The sequence below is a fragment of the Typopeltis vanoorti genome, chromosome 16 (assembly GCF_054136105.1).
Source record: "Typopeltis vanoorti isolate ZY-2024b chromosome 16, IOZ_Tvanoo_1.0, whole genome shotgun sequence".
Lineage (NCBI taxonomy): Eukaryota > Metazoa > Arthropoda > Arachnida > Uropygi > Thelyphonidae > Typopeltis > Typopeltis vanoorti.
Genome location: NC_143564.1, coordinates 100,020,825 through 100,034,278, shown reverse-complemented (window position 1 = coordinate 100,034,278; position 13,454 = coordinate 100,020,825). Strand labels below are relative to the sequence as shown.

Below are 13,454 nucleotides of genomic sequence, written 5' to 3'. Positions count from 1 at the left end.
GCAGTCACTTAAAGACTTTTACACCTCCTTATTTGAGCATTATTATTATTTTTTTTTATCTAAGACCTCCAGGGAGTCAAGGACTCATTGAGGGAGGATAAATCACCAAAACCAGCTGCCATACTTTCCCTTAAATTCATTCACACTAGATGCACTCACTGTCTCTAAAGGCAAATTATTCCACTCACTCACTACTCTGTGAGAGAAAAAACTAGCTCTCACCCTTCTTTCTCCTGATAACCAGAGTCTGTTCTCATCCACATACTCACAATCTGTCCTCATAATCTAAATCCCATAAGCCGAATATAATCTTTGTAACTCTTCTTTGCACTCTTTCCACAGCTTCTTTTTCCCCTTGGAATCCAGTTGACCAAATCTGTGCACAATAATTCAGGTGTGGTCTTATCAAAGCCTTGTAAAGAGGCTTGGCTTCCATATCCTTACATGTCAAGGTTCACTTCAACATTGCAATTATCCTCTGAGTTCTATTTGCAACTTTTGCTATGTGACCTTCATCATCATCAAATTCCTGCCATGTACCCTCAAGTGGTGTACAGAATATGACAGTACTACATGAAAAAAAATACATCATTACTAACTTCCTATCTACAATTTTCCTCCAAATCAGTCTGTTACTTGTCAAGACTCCAACATTATCAGATCTTATATTTCTATCGTCTAAGGCACTTTGTACCGTGTCAATCCACCTATATCTTGGTCTTCCTCGTCGTTTTGCTGTCAACCTGGCAGAGAACACTTGTTTTGCTAATCTTTCTTCGCCCATTCTGTTTAAGTGACCATACCACCTGAGATTAGCTCTGCTAATGCATTCTTGGATGCTGACAATGTCAAGTTCTTTCCTAATATCCTTATTTTTAATATGATATTGCCACTGATGCCATTTGTTCATGCCTACAATCTTTCTCAGGACTCTCATATCTGCAGTCTCTAGTCTTTGGTCAAGTGTTTTACATCTGACCCAACTCTCAGATCAATAAGTTAAAACTAGTTTGAACACTGTCTTGTATACAGCTAATTTAGTGTTCTGACTAATTTCTCTCTTATTCCATATGAATTTATTCAATTGCCTTCCCACCATACCAGCTTTGCTGATTCTGTTGTCTATTTCTATATTAAATTTACCATCTTCACTAAAAATCGTGCCTAAGTAGCTGAAATGTTTTACTTGTTCCACAGGTTCTCCATTCACAACACAGTTGACATTTTCAATGATTCTACCTATTTTCATTGTCTTTGTCTTTTTAATGCTGACCTTCATACCATATCTATTACAACAGTTATTCAATTTAGTCAGGGAATCTTGCAGACTTGTAGCGGATTCATTTAGAAGTATAACATCATCCGCATAAAGCAAAGAGCTGACATTAACATCTCCAATTTTGATATCGTGTTTAATACCACTTTCCTTCATAATGTGATCCATATAGATAATGAATAACAGAAGGGATAATGTACATCCTTGACTCGCACCAGATTTAACATTAAACCATCTTCCCGTACTTCCTTCAATTTTAACTGCTGACTTACAACTCAAATAAAGACTAAGTATTGCTTGATATAATATCCCGTTGACACCATATAGCTGTAGCGTATTGAATAGCTTCTCTCTGTGCACCTTGTCATATGCCTTTTCCAAATCAACAAAACTTAAATACAGATCTTTGTTATATTAGCATGCTTTCTCAACTGTTTGTCGAAAAGTGAAGATCTGATCCTGACAGCCTCTATTTGGCCTGAATCCAGCTTGTTCTTCACCAAGCTTTTCTTCTACAATTCTTCGCAACTGTTTCTCAAGTATACTTGCATAGATCTTGCCAGGAACACTCAGTAGGGAAATATCTCTGTAATTCTCACATTCAGTTTTATTTCCCTTTTTATATATAGGTACTATGAGAGCTTTACTCCAATCATCGGGAATTCATCCCTCTGTCCAGGCTTTCTGAACTATGCAGTGCAGCCACTGTAAGACTCTTATACCATCATACTTCAGCATTTCTGGTCGAATATCATCTACTCCTGCTGCCTTTCCCCATTTCAAGCCTTTAATGGCTTTTTCTAATTCAAGTATGGATATATATTCCTGACTGCATGCCTGGTCAGTGTTTTTTACCACTGTGCTGTCATCACTGCTTGTTTCATTTAGCAGTTTTTCAAAGTAATTACTCCATACTTCAAGAATACCATTTTTCTTCCGTTTTCATGTCACCTTTATCATCTCTAACTCCTTTTACAGCACTCTTTCCTCCATTCTTAAGCTTCTTCAACAAATTCCGGAATATTTTGCTGCCTTCTTGATATTTATTTTCTGTATTCTTGTCAAAGTCCTCCCATGACTTTTGTTTAGCTAGTTTTACACAGTGTTTAGCATTCTTGCATTTGTCTCTGTATTCTCTAAGAACACAAGCTGACTTATTTTCCAGAAACTTGTGATATGCTTTCTTCTTTTCCTTCACTGCCTCTTTAATTTTCTGTGTCCACCATGGAGTTCTAATTTTTCTATCTTTGCAGACAACTTCGCCAGATGCCTCTCTAGCTGAATCAATCAGGGCTTTCTTCAAGGCTTGCCACTGAATCTCCAAGGTTTGATTCCTGTTTTCAAACTCTTTCATTTTTTCCTCAATAATCTTTGTGTATTTTAGTCTACAGTTCACATCTGAGAGCTGCTCAACTTTGATTCACGTTAAAACTTTCTTACATGTTATTCTTTTCAATATGAAATTCAATTTTATCCTGCTCAAGACTAAATAGTGATCACTTCCAATTTCAAATCCTCTGTACACTCTGGTGTCCTGCACCAGGGAGAAAACATCACTATCAACAATAACGTAGTCAATGAGACTTTTCTTATTCCTTGCCTCTTCTCTCCATGTGAATTTGTGCACATTTTTATGTTGGAACATGGTGTTAGTAATAACCAGTCCATGTCCTGAGCAGAAATCCAACAGGTATTTGCCATTATTATTAGCTTTGCTCTTTTCTCCAAATTTTCCCAAAATATTTCTGTATGTCTCACAATCATTTCCTACTCTACTATTTAGATCCCCAATAAGGACCAACTTTTCCTTTTTCGTTGTGTCAGTTGCTTTTTCTAAAACCTCAAAAAATTCCTCAACTTCTACCTTAGTAGAACCTTCTGTGGGACCATAGGCACAAATAAGTCTCATTGTCCAGTTCCCCATTCTCATATTTGCCCACATTACTCTACTTGAGACTGACTGCCATTCAAGGAGATTAGCCTCGTATTTTGTGTTGAATACTAGCTGCTAATCCTTTTCCTTGATTGTCATTGCCTGAATATAACATTTTGTATTTATTGCTCAGAAAGATCTCACCAGTTTTTGTCTTTTTTTTTTTTTTTTTTTTGTTTCAGTCACCCCTATTATGTCGATCTGGTACTTATCTAATTCCTCAGCTAGTTCCATTTCTTTGCCATTCAGGCTTCTTATGTTGATAGTATCGATCTTTAACTCTGGTGATGTTGAGTTGGGGTGTGTTTTCAGATTTGTTCCAGTAGCTGTCTTTTCGCTGTTTGCCCTGGTTCCCTGGTGAAAACAACAGGGGCCTTGTTTAACCGGGCAACGCCCCAGCCAACATGAAATTTTGTCATGTTGTACCATCTTTTTTTTTTCCAATAAGAATATAATTTGGTCGGCTAAATCCCAAATTACCAGCCCATCCTCGTTCGTTCAGTATCCAAGTAGTTACCTAACGGGGTGCACCATGAGAAGGTGAGGATTGGACATTAGGTCAGAAGCCCTGGTGGGTTCTCCGCATTCCTTTAAAGGCTATGTGGAGGTCTCCTCTCAGTTATACAGATTTGACTCTTAAGAACTCCACTCTTTGAACTTCATATTCCTATACACCAAGATCCCTTGCCTACTCAGTTTCTTGTAGCATAACCCTGCTAATATAATATGCCTCTGGAAATTTAATCACGCCAAAGTGCTAGGAAAAAAAGGGACTGTCACCGGTGAAAGATATTGCAATAAAGTTTTTCACTGTAATGCTTGTTTGTTCTCTGGTGCTGTATCATTTTAATGGATGACAATGCCCACCACATCATACATGAGCAATGGGGATACTTCTGGAGACTGAGGATATTAATGGAATAGAGTTGTCAGCACGCTTCCCAGATTCCAATCCCATTGGATGTGTTTGGAATTTTCTGTAAGCGTTGTATATTAATTCCTTAACTGCATCCATAGGGAATTTGTAGCTTTAGCCAAAAATGTATTGCAATTTAATTTGTATGAAATTTATAGCATATTTTTTGTGTGATATAATTTATTATTATGTTAGCAATGAATTTATGCCCACATTTGGTTGTAGTAATGAAAATGTTTTCATATACAGGTAAAATGTAGTTAGTCCTTAGCTTTTGGATACCAGTGTAGTTACATGTACTGTAAAATATGAAATTAAATAATTATGCCACTTCCACATCTGATGAATGTAGGTCTCTTGTTGAAGGCCAATAATGAAGTCCTTCATGGTGCAACATTCAATTTCATTCATGATTGAAGGTAGAATTGAAGTAAAAATTTATCTTCTGTATAAAAGGGAGTGCAACAACAATAAATAAACAAGTGGCAAAAAGTCCAGTATTATCTCTGATATACAAAATGTTGAAGCTCAGATGCTATGTGGTCCATTTATCAAAAAAAAAAAAAAAAAAAAAGTATGCAGTTCTACTGCTTACGTGCTTTCTTCCTTCAGATAAACTGATGAATCTGTGAACATGTAGTAATTTGTAGTAACATTCACTCCGTTATGGCTACCTCACATTACACTATACCACACAATTCACTGATCTGTATTTCATCCATTAAATATATTATTATTTTATTGACCGCATGTTTTCCTATTTTGAGTTTTCATTAAGTATTTCCTTCATGAGACTAGCAGAAAGCTCTTATTCCTCACATCATGATGAGAATTGAACTTAAATTTTTTCTATCACATATGCATTATCTTTGCTCTGGAGATGCTAATGCTACACCGAACTTGGCAAGAAAAATCAAATACTGACACATTGTAGTCTGCAGTATTGAGGTATATGTATTAATGTAAGCAATGAGATTTGGAGATTTCTACTACAGATTATCTCAAATCATTCTTAAACAAGTATCTGTTTGTCCAGTTTCCATCAAAACCAGTAGGCATAATAGGTACTGTAATTGAAAATTCTGAGGACTACTGAAATAATGAAGACATTGACAAAGAGGAATTAGGTAATGGTTATTCTTTAGTGTAAAGCTTGGATAAGAACAGAATATTAATCTGTACAGATTTAATAATCTGAATTTTTGTGGAGAGAGGTAAAATTCAAAATGATGCAGAGATGATCATATAATATTATGCATATAGAATATAAACTGTATGAACAGGCTAAGAAAACTTGAAGTAGAACTTAAAATAGGAGATAAGTACAGAGATCTAATAGAAAAATACATAATATGTTGAGAAGGTGGTGGGATAACAAAAATTAACTCTGTGAGCTGAGTAAGAGAGTGAGTTAGAGATTTTCCTCCTGGAGAATGATGAGCAAGTGGAATGAATTGCTAGATAGGAATGGTGAGTATATTTACTTGTAAGAGAAAGTATGACAGGTATAGTGATATATATAGTGGATCTCTCATGTTGAATCTTTGAAGGTCCAAAGAAGTAATAATAATAATAATCAGAGGCTTAAGGTAACCAGGATTTTTTTTGTCTAGGCTTGTAACAAATTGCTTATTTAATAGAAAAATAATTTATCTTATTTTCAGGATTTATGGGGGCATTTCTGAAAACTGGGGAACCTTATTTGCGTTCTGCCCATGGAGCAATGATATCATATTGGCATGGGACTGGAATGTATGCTATGTATTTAATGATGATAGCTGCTATTACTTGGAAGTAAGTTCACTTCATTATTATAAGTGGTTATAGAGTTACTTATTATATATATATACACACACACTCTTGATCAATAAAGAAATTTCTATTTCATTTGCTTCAAAATGTTCAGTGGAGGTGTGCAAATTAAGATCATAAGATGATTACACTTCATTCTTCTGATTACTTGTATAAAGCAATAAGATTGCTTACAATGGACAGTATACAGGGTGTTCGGGATAAATTTGACAGTTTCGTAAGGAAAAAGAAAATCTTCTTTGTATCTATTAAATTTAATGAATTGACAAAAAAACATTACAGGCAGAGTTAATTACAATACTATCAACAAGATTTACTCAAAATAACCACCATTAGCATCGATCATAGCTTCAATTCTGCTTCGGAACCTCGAACAAGCTGATGCTACAGTCTCCCTGGGAAGGGCCGCAAAAACTGTTTTAATTTTATCCATTAACTGGGCTTTTGTATTACTGGAAGTGCGATTGGTGTCTTTTTCAACTGCGCCCCATACAAAATAATTCATGGGGTTAAGGTCTGGGGAGTTTGGAGGCCAAACATTTGGACTGGTGAAGTCGTAGAAATTTTCAGACAACCATTTTTGACTTTTCCCAGAGGTGTGGCAAGGGGCCGAATCCTGCTGCCATACATACGGCCTACCATTGGCTACCCTTGTTATCCAGGGCTTGACTACAGTTAGCAACTCCACGAACAAAGCCCGAATTCCAATGCCAGGGTTCTTCAACACCTGTTCCTGCAGATTTGCGAGGAATTCTGCTGTACGAACGCAATCAGATCGTCTGCTAGGGATCTTTCTTCTTGCTACATCCTCGTAGTCACCATTGCAAGTCTCTAGTTCATGCCTGATTGTTTTTACTGTATTCAGGGAGCATTGGGCAGCAGTCGTAATATCCTTATTTTGATGGCGGGCACGAATCATCATGATACAAGTTATTCTCTTCCATGATTCAGGTGGGTTCCAGCTATCCATCCTTTCTGACATCTTGTATATGAATGAAGAAGGGTCCAAACTTTTAAATGAAGAGAAGTGTGTGTTAATACATGTAACTTACGGAAAAATATAATTAATTATAAATATGTCAAATTTATCCCGAACACCCTGTATATCATGTATCGTTGACATCTAGAAAGGAAATAATGCTGGCACCTTTTTGAAGTTCCAGCAGTATGGCCTTTCTGTATATCTTTGAAACCACATAATGCTGGCACCTTTTTGAAGTTCCAGCAGTATGGCTTTTCTTTACATCTTTGAAACCATATCAAAAATGGAAATTGCCAGATGGCCAGAGTTTACCATTGCAAAATTGTATGAATAAATGAAATCCATTTTTGAGGAATAGTGGCATAACTATAATGCATCCCTGCAGCAAACTTTTAAGTGAGCAATTGGAGTGCTTTGGATAGGTCCTTGACAGCTTTGTAGAACAATCTGTTCTTTCCCCCAAAGACTTCCATTGAATCTGCTAAGTTTCATGTTATAATTATGACAGAAGTGATATTCTGCTTGTGAAGAAACAGATCTGAGAAGTGTTCAATAATTGCCAGTGCCTTAATATTCACAAAATCAGTCTGAGATGCCAGATTGAGAGAAAGCATTGTTTCATCAGCATATTGGAGTGCCACAAGTAATGTTTTAGTTGTCTTTTTTTATGGAAAGGATAGCACTTCCTTACTTTACATGTTGCAAAGTTAAGAAATTATATCCTTTCCAGAAACATGTTTGAGACAAAATTCAGAAATCAGGACTACTGGCATTGGGGAGTATTACATTATCATGGATTTGTCCACTTAATGTGTCAAGGAAGATCACAAAATGATATCCATGTACTTGAACTATTTCAGATTCATAAGCAATCAGCACTCATGCTTACTAAATGAGTATGTCTATATTCCAGAATTGATCCTTGAACAGTGAAACTTATTTCAGTATAACAGTTTCATAGGCTGCCCACAAGTTAGTGTACCGGATCAAACAAAATGGTAACGCATTTTTAGGAAGCTTTGCTCCTGATCAACCGGAGCATAATCTCACTACTGCCATCTTCATTGCCAGTATTTTTTCTCCCACTGCATGTTCCACTTTTTTTCTTCACCTTTTGAAACATATGAAAGTTAACTTGAATAATTATAGTGTCTTTGCAATTAAAGTAAAAAATAAAACTTCCTCAAAAAAAAAAAAAAAAAAGCTTTCATATTCACTTACCAACATCCATGGCATCAACAATAATCTAAATGACGTGCATCATCTCCTCATTCATCCAAACCTGATGTTCTGTTTCTGACTGAACCTCAAATTACATTCTGAATGATTCTTTCTGCTTAAGGAAGATACTTGTGCCTTTGTGCAATCTGATATTCCTTGCCAAAGGATGTCTAATCTGGAATCTCACCTCTTTAACCTTTTGTGGATTAAGATTTTTGTGCCACATGTTGTTTAATTTATCTTTGACTTCCTATCTTCAAACTTAACTTCATTCACTCCAAATTTCCAAACATTGAAGTCATCTTTCTTGGTGATTTCAGTGACCACCATTCTAACAGGTTCCTTTTTTTTTTTTTTTTTTTTTTTTTTTTTTTTCCTCCTTCAGATTCACTGACCAAGAGTGGCAGATATTTTGTAAGCAAAGACTTAAAACAGATCATTCATCATCCTACCAGAATTCCTGATAATCCTCTTCACTCACCCAATACCCTAGCTCTCTTAATTAGTATTCCTTCCAGGTACTCTCTTCAGGTGACTGCTCCTCTTTGTAATTCAGATCACAATCTCATCTTGGGTGAATGTCCTTTCTTCAGTCATTCACTTTTTGTTCTTAGGCATTACATCATTGACTTTTACTCTACCTTTCCATGATCAGACTACTGTTTTCATTCTTCAGATCCAGATACTTGTTGTGATCTTTGTATACAAATGATCCATATTGGAATGGAAGCTTTCATTCCTGACTCTGTTCAAAATTCCCAACCTGTATCTAAAGCATTGTTCTCCAAGAGGTGTGCCAGAGCAGTCCAAAAAAAGCAAGCAACCTCATACTACAAGTAGCTTGAGACTAAAACATCAGCTTTCTTCATATCCTACACAGTTGTCTGTAATACTTATAAAACCTTTATTAAAAGGGCTAAGTCTAACTTCAACAAGGATAAATGTGCCATTGGAAGTTGTGCCATTTTTGTTCCTCATCAAAGCTGTTGGGCACAACTTTCATCCATCAGTGCTGTATCATAACAGTAGCATTGTATCTACTGTTATGATACAGTAGATACAATGATACAGTAGATACATCACCTAAGGCTGACATCCTGGCTTCATTCTTCTCTTCCAACTCCTTCATAGATGGCCATGGAAAATTACCCCCTCCTCCTTTGCTGAGAAAATTTCATCTCATGCCTCCTGTTGACTTTCTGCCAGAAAGACATTAGAAGAATCTTGAAAAACTTGAATATCATAGAGGCAACCAGTCCTGATGGAATTGCACTATTGTGCTCATGAGATTTGCTCCTGAATTAACACCTGTTCTTTATCATGTAGCCCAGAGTTGGAAAACTTTAAAGCATTGCAATGTTGCATATCATTTCATAGATTCTTCATAATGCCACGCACTTCATATATAATAAATTTTGCTAAATTCTATTAAAACTCTCAATAGTGTTTTATTTATTTACCAAAAAAAATTAATATTCAAGAATGGAGTTGTACATATTAAACATCTCAACAGTTAATAAAATGCTTTATTTTATATATTCTAGGAATACAAGCTTTAAGTTAATTTAACTATGTGGTGCATAACTTAATGACCTATTTGAGATTGCTGATTGCTTGATAAGTAGTGAATATTTGGTTTTAGCATTGTTGTCTTTAGCTTCAATTAGTCTTCCAGGTGAGGGTTCATCATTCATCTTAAGCACATCTTAATTTGAACTATGTGTGAAAACATTGATTCACAACAGTAGGTTGTGCTGAAACAAGACAGCATATGTTGACACATTTTTTGACTATCAAGCATTTCTCCATATTTCACTGGGATCTTTCTTACTGCCAAATTGTGAGAGCTCAATCAGCTCCACTTGTAAATTTTCAAGTGCACTGGAATCGTGAACAAGATATGTTTGGAAAGCCAGTTTGTGTCAGATCATGTTTCTCAAAATCTTTAACCCTGTTATTGTATTCTTCTATCATTGAGTTTAAGACATCACTGTATTCATTATATCACAATTTCTTAAGGTTTTATTAGTACACTGTTCTTTAACTACATTTGAGTTTTGAAAAAAAATTCAACGTCATCCTAAATGTTTGAATATTCTGCTCATGTCATACCATATTTATTTGAATATAACTCGCCCTTGCATATATCTTGCACCCCTAATTTTACTTTACAAAACAAAAAGAAATTAAAAAGTTTTGCATATAGCTCGCACATGAAAAAACTTTAAGAAATAGATAGTGAATGTTATGGCAGTTTCGGATATTTTGGAATGCGGTTGAAGAGAATCATCATTTCAATTCAACAATCATTAGCTTGCCTTTGTTGTTGAGTCACACGATCTTTTGTTAATATCATACCAATCACATGCGTCTCCATAGCTGTGCTGTCTCTACCAGTTTGCCATTGCTGTTCATTTCATGCTCTGCTTTCATTTCTCATTAGTCATTTGTGAAGGATTGTTCGTAACATATCTCAAGTCTTGTAAATTACTAGTAATTTTTGTTTGAAATATGGAGAAACGTTCAAGATACAGTGCTGGTTTTAAACTCAGAGTTATTGATTTTGCAGAAAAACATGGCACTCGAGCACATCAGGATGTGAGTTTAATGTGCAATATTGGCGTAAATAGAAGCGATTCCAAAATGACAAAAGGAACAGGCAATAATGAAAATGTTTTAATTTAATTACAGAAGCATTGCAAGAAGATGAGCAGCCAATCATGTAAATAACATTGATTATTAAAATTTAAATGCATTCATTTTATAAATAATGTGAGCAATTATAAATTATAATAAATACCGAGGATTCCTCGTGTATATCTTTTCATAATTGTTAAACTTTAATTTATTGGAGGGGGGGGGTATATTTGCACAGGTAAATAAGGTATATTGATTTAGTTTTGCCTTGTAGAGAGCTACCTGGTTTTGTTTTGACATTATAACATATGCAACATTTCTGCAGAAATCCTCTTCAGAAAATTCATATTTGTTTGAATATAGTTAACAATATCAATAACTTTCCTTAATGTGTCTTTTAAAAGAGTAAATGTGGCGCAAAGATTCTGTTGATATAATATACAATGAAATGAAATCAAGTTACCAGAATTTTGTATTTCGTTTTATTAACAATGCAGCAAATCCTTCATGTAGATATATAAAAAGGCTTAGATGTCATTGATATTTCATAATGTTTTTTGCTATAAACAACACCAAGAGAGGAAAGAAATATATTTATTAAACTCACTAATGTTTCTCTGGTTTTCTAACCAGCATCATCAGAGCATAATTATAACGATGATAGGCTTGCTGTACTAAACTACATAATTGAGAAAAACAATTTTGTTACTGACAACAGAACTAATGTGCTTACATGGGGCCCCCTGCTATGGGTCGAATAACTTTGTGGTTATCTGAAAACCAGTAAATTATTAGTGAATTTAATAAATACATTTTTTTTCTCTCTTGGTATTGTTTTCTTAATTTGTATAAACAAATTAAGCTTTGCTTCCCAACATTTATCTTGAAAAATATTAAGAACATCAATTCCAAGTGTTCTTCTCCCATGAGAATTGCCAAAGTTAGTAGCTCCTCATAACATTGAAAATCTACAGTTATTATGTGAATATAAAAATAAAACTTCTGTTTAGTCAGTAATATCAGTAGATAGACCCATCTAGAGCAATCAAAAAAGTATCTTCATTTTGCAAATTTTTGAAGCTGTTCAGTAACATTGGCAACTAATTCATATTGTTGTTCAGTTATAGTTCTTCACGAAAGAGGAAGTTATTTGTATTTAATTGACTGAATCCAGACATGCTACAACTTTGACAATGCACTGTTTTATGATTTCCACATCACTATATGGTTTACCTTTTATACCAAGTATATATGCGACTTTATAAATTGTTTTGATTATTTCATTACTTCATCCTTTCATCACTTGAAGTAATGTTTTTTTGAAGCTTCACATTTATAAGTCATCATTTTCTTGGTTCTCCTTCCAGTTTTGTATATTTGTGGTCCTTTTGTGTACCATAATGCTGATGAGCATTGTCTTTTCACTGTTGAAATCACAATATCATAAAGTAAATACACTATTTTATCTCTGACTTCAAGCATGTAGTGCTGCAGTCCCCATGTATTCCTTTCTATTAGACAATTTTTTAAATTCAGTTTTTAAAAACTGGGTTTAAAAACCTTTTTTTTTTTTTTTTTGGATAAATTTGTAAAATTTGAAAACTGGTTTTTAAATTAAAAAAAAAAACGATTTTAAATACTAGAATTAATATGTAAAAATTAATTATTTAATTAAAAATGTTAACATTTTGACTTGAAACTGATGTATATGTTACAAGTGAGGAATCGGAAGATGTGTGAAGTAGTGTGAAGATGACTATGGCAAGGATTTTTTAAATTCTCTTGATCTAGATAACAATTTTCTATGTTATCTGACAATTGCAAACGATCAGTTTCCCAAATTAGAAAAATTTGCACATTTTTTTTAGAAAATCTCCCAAAAGAGAGAGCATCCTTCAGAATTATGTAAAACAAGAAAAAGGAAAGGAACTAAGTCTGATTCTTGACTGTCAAACGAGATGGAATAGTTTAGAGGCCATGATTGAAAAATTTATAACATTAAAAGAATGTATTGTTTTAGCTTTGAATGATATTGGTGCTTCTCATATGTGGAATGAAGTTCAGTATCCTAAAATCATGGAGCTTCTTAAAGTGTTGGGACCAGTACATCTAGCATCTGAGGCCTTAGGGCAGCGAGATGCCAATTTATTAACAAGTGAAGGTATATTTGAATTTCTGTTAAATGAACTAAAAAATTTAAAGACTGAAATTAGTGCCAAATTATTTAATGCTTTAGAAGTACGAATTCAAGAAAGAAGACAAGCTGGATTGGTAATCCTTTTGCTATATTTGTAAAATACACAAAACATTTCAACAAAAAAAATCTAGTGTATTTCCACTATCTTCAAAACTCAATGTTATTAAGTTAATCGGAAAAATATTGTCTAGAATATATCAGAGACGGAGAAACTATTAATCAGGGCAGTGCTCTAAAAGAAGCTATGATAAATCAATTCATAAGTTTCTTGAGGAAACTGAAGAAATAATATCAAATCCAAAGACACTGAAGGCCGAATTTTCAGTATTTGAGGCAATCAATAAAAGAACAAAGAATTTATTTTTATTATTTGATGCCCTGAAAATGATAAAACTAAGTTCAATAGCCAGTGAGAGAGTATTTCCTATTTCAGGCAGTTTTGTATCTAGAATAAGAACAAGATCAAGTAATCGTTCAGTG

The 13,454-nt window shown here is 34.4% G+C and overlaps 1 protein-coding gene across 3 annotated transcripts in view; it reads left to right on the top strand.

The window, feature by feature from the left end:
* The window catches only part of LOC150098217 (transmembrane 6 superfamily member 1-like), a 137,333-nt gene that overhangs the window by 23,279 nt on the left and 100,600 nt on the right, over positions 1-13,454 (top strand). For all 3 annotated transcript variants that reach the window (XM_090406140.1, XM_090406139.1, XM_090406138.1), the window contains exon 3: positions 5,790-5,919. In XM_090406140.1, the coding sequence (XP_090262266.1) occupies positions 5,790-5,919 (130 nt within the window). The remainder of the gene's footprint in view (positions 1-5,789; positions 5,920-13,454) is intronic.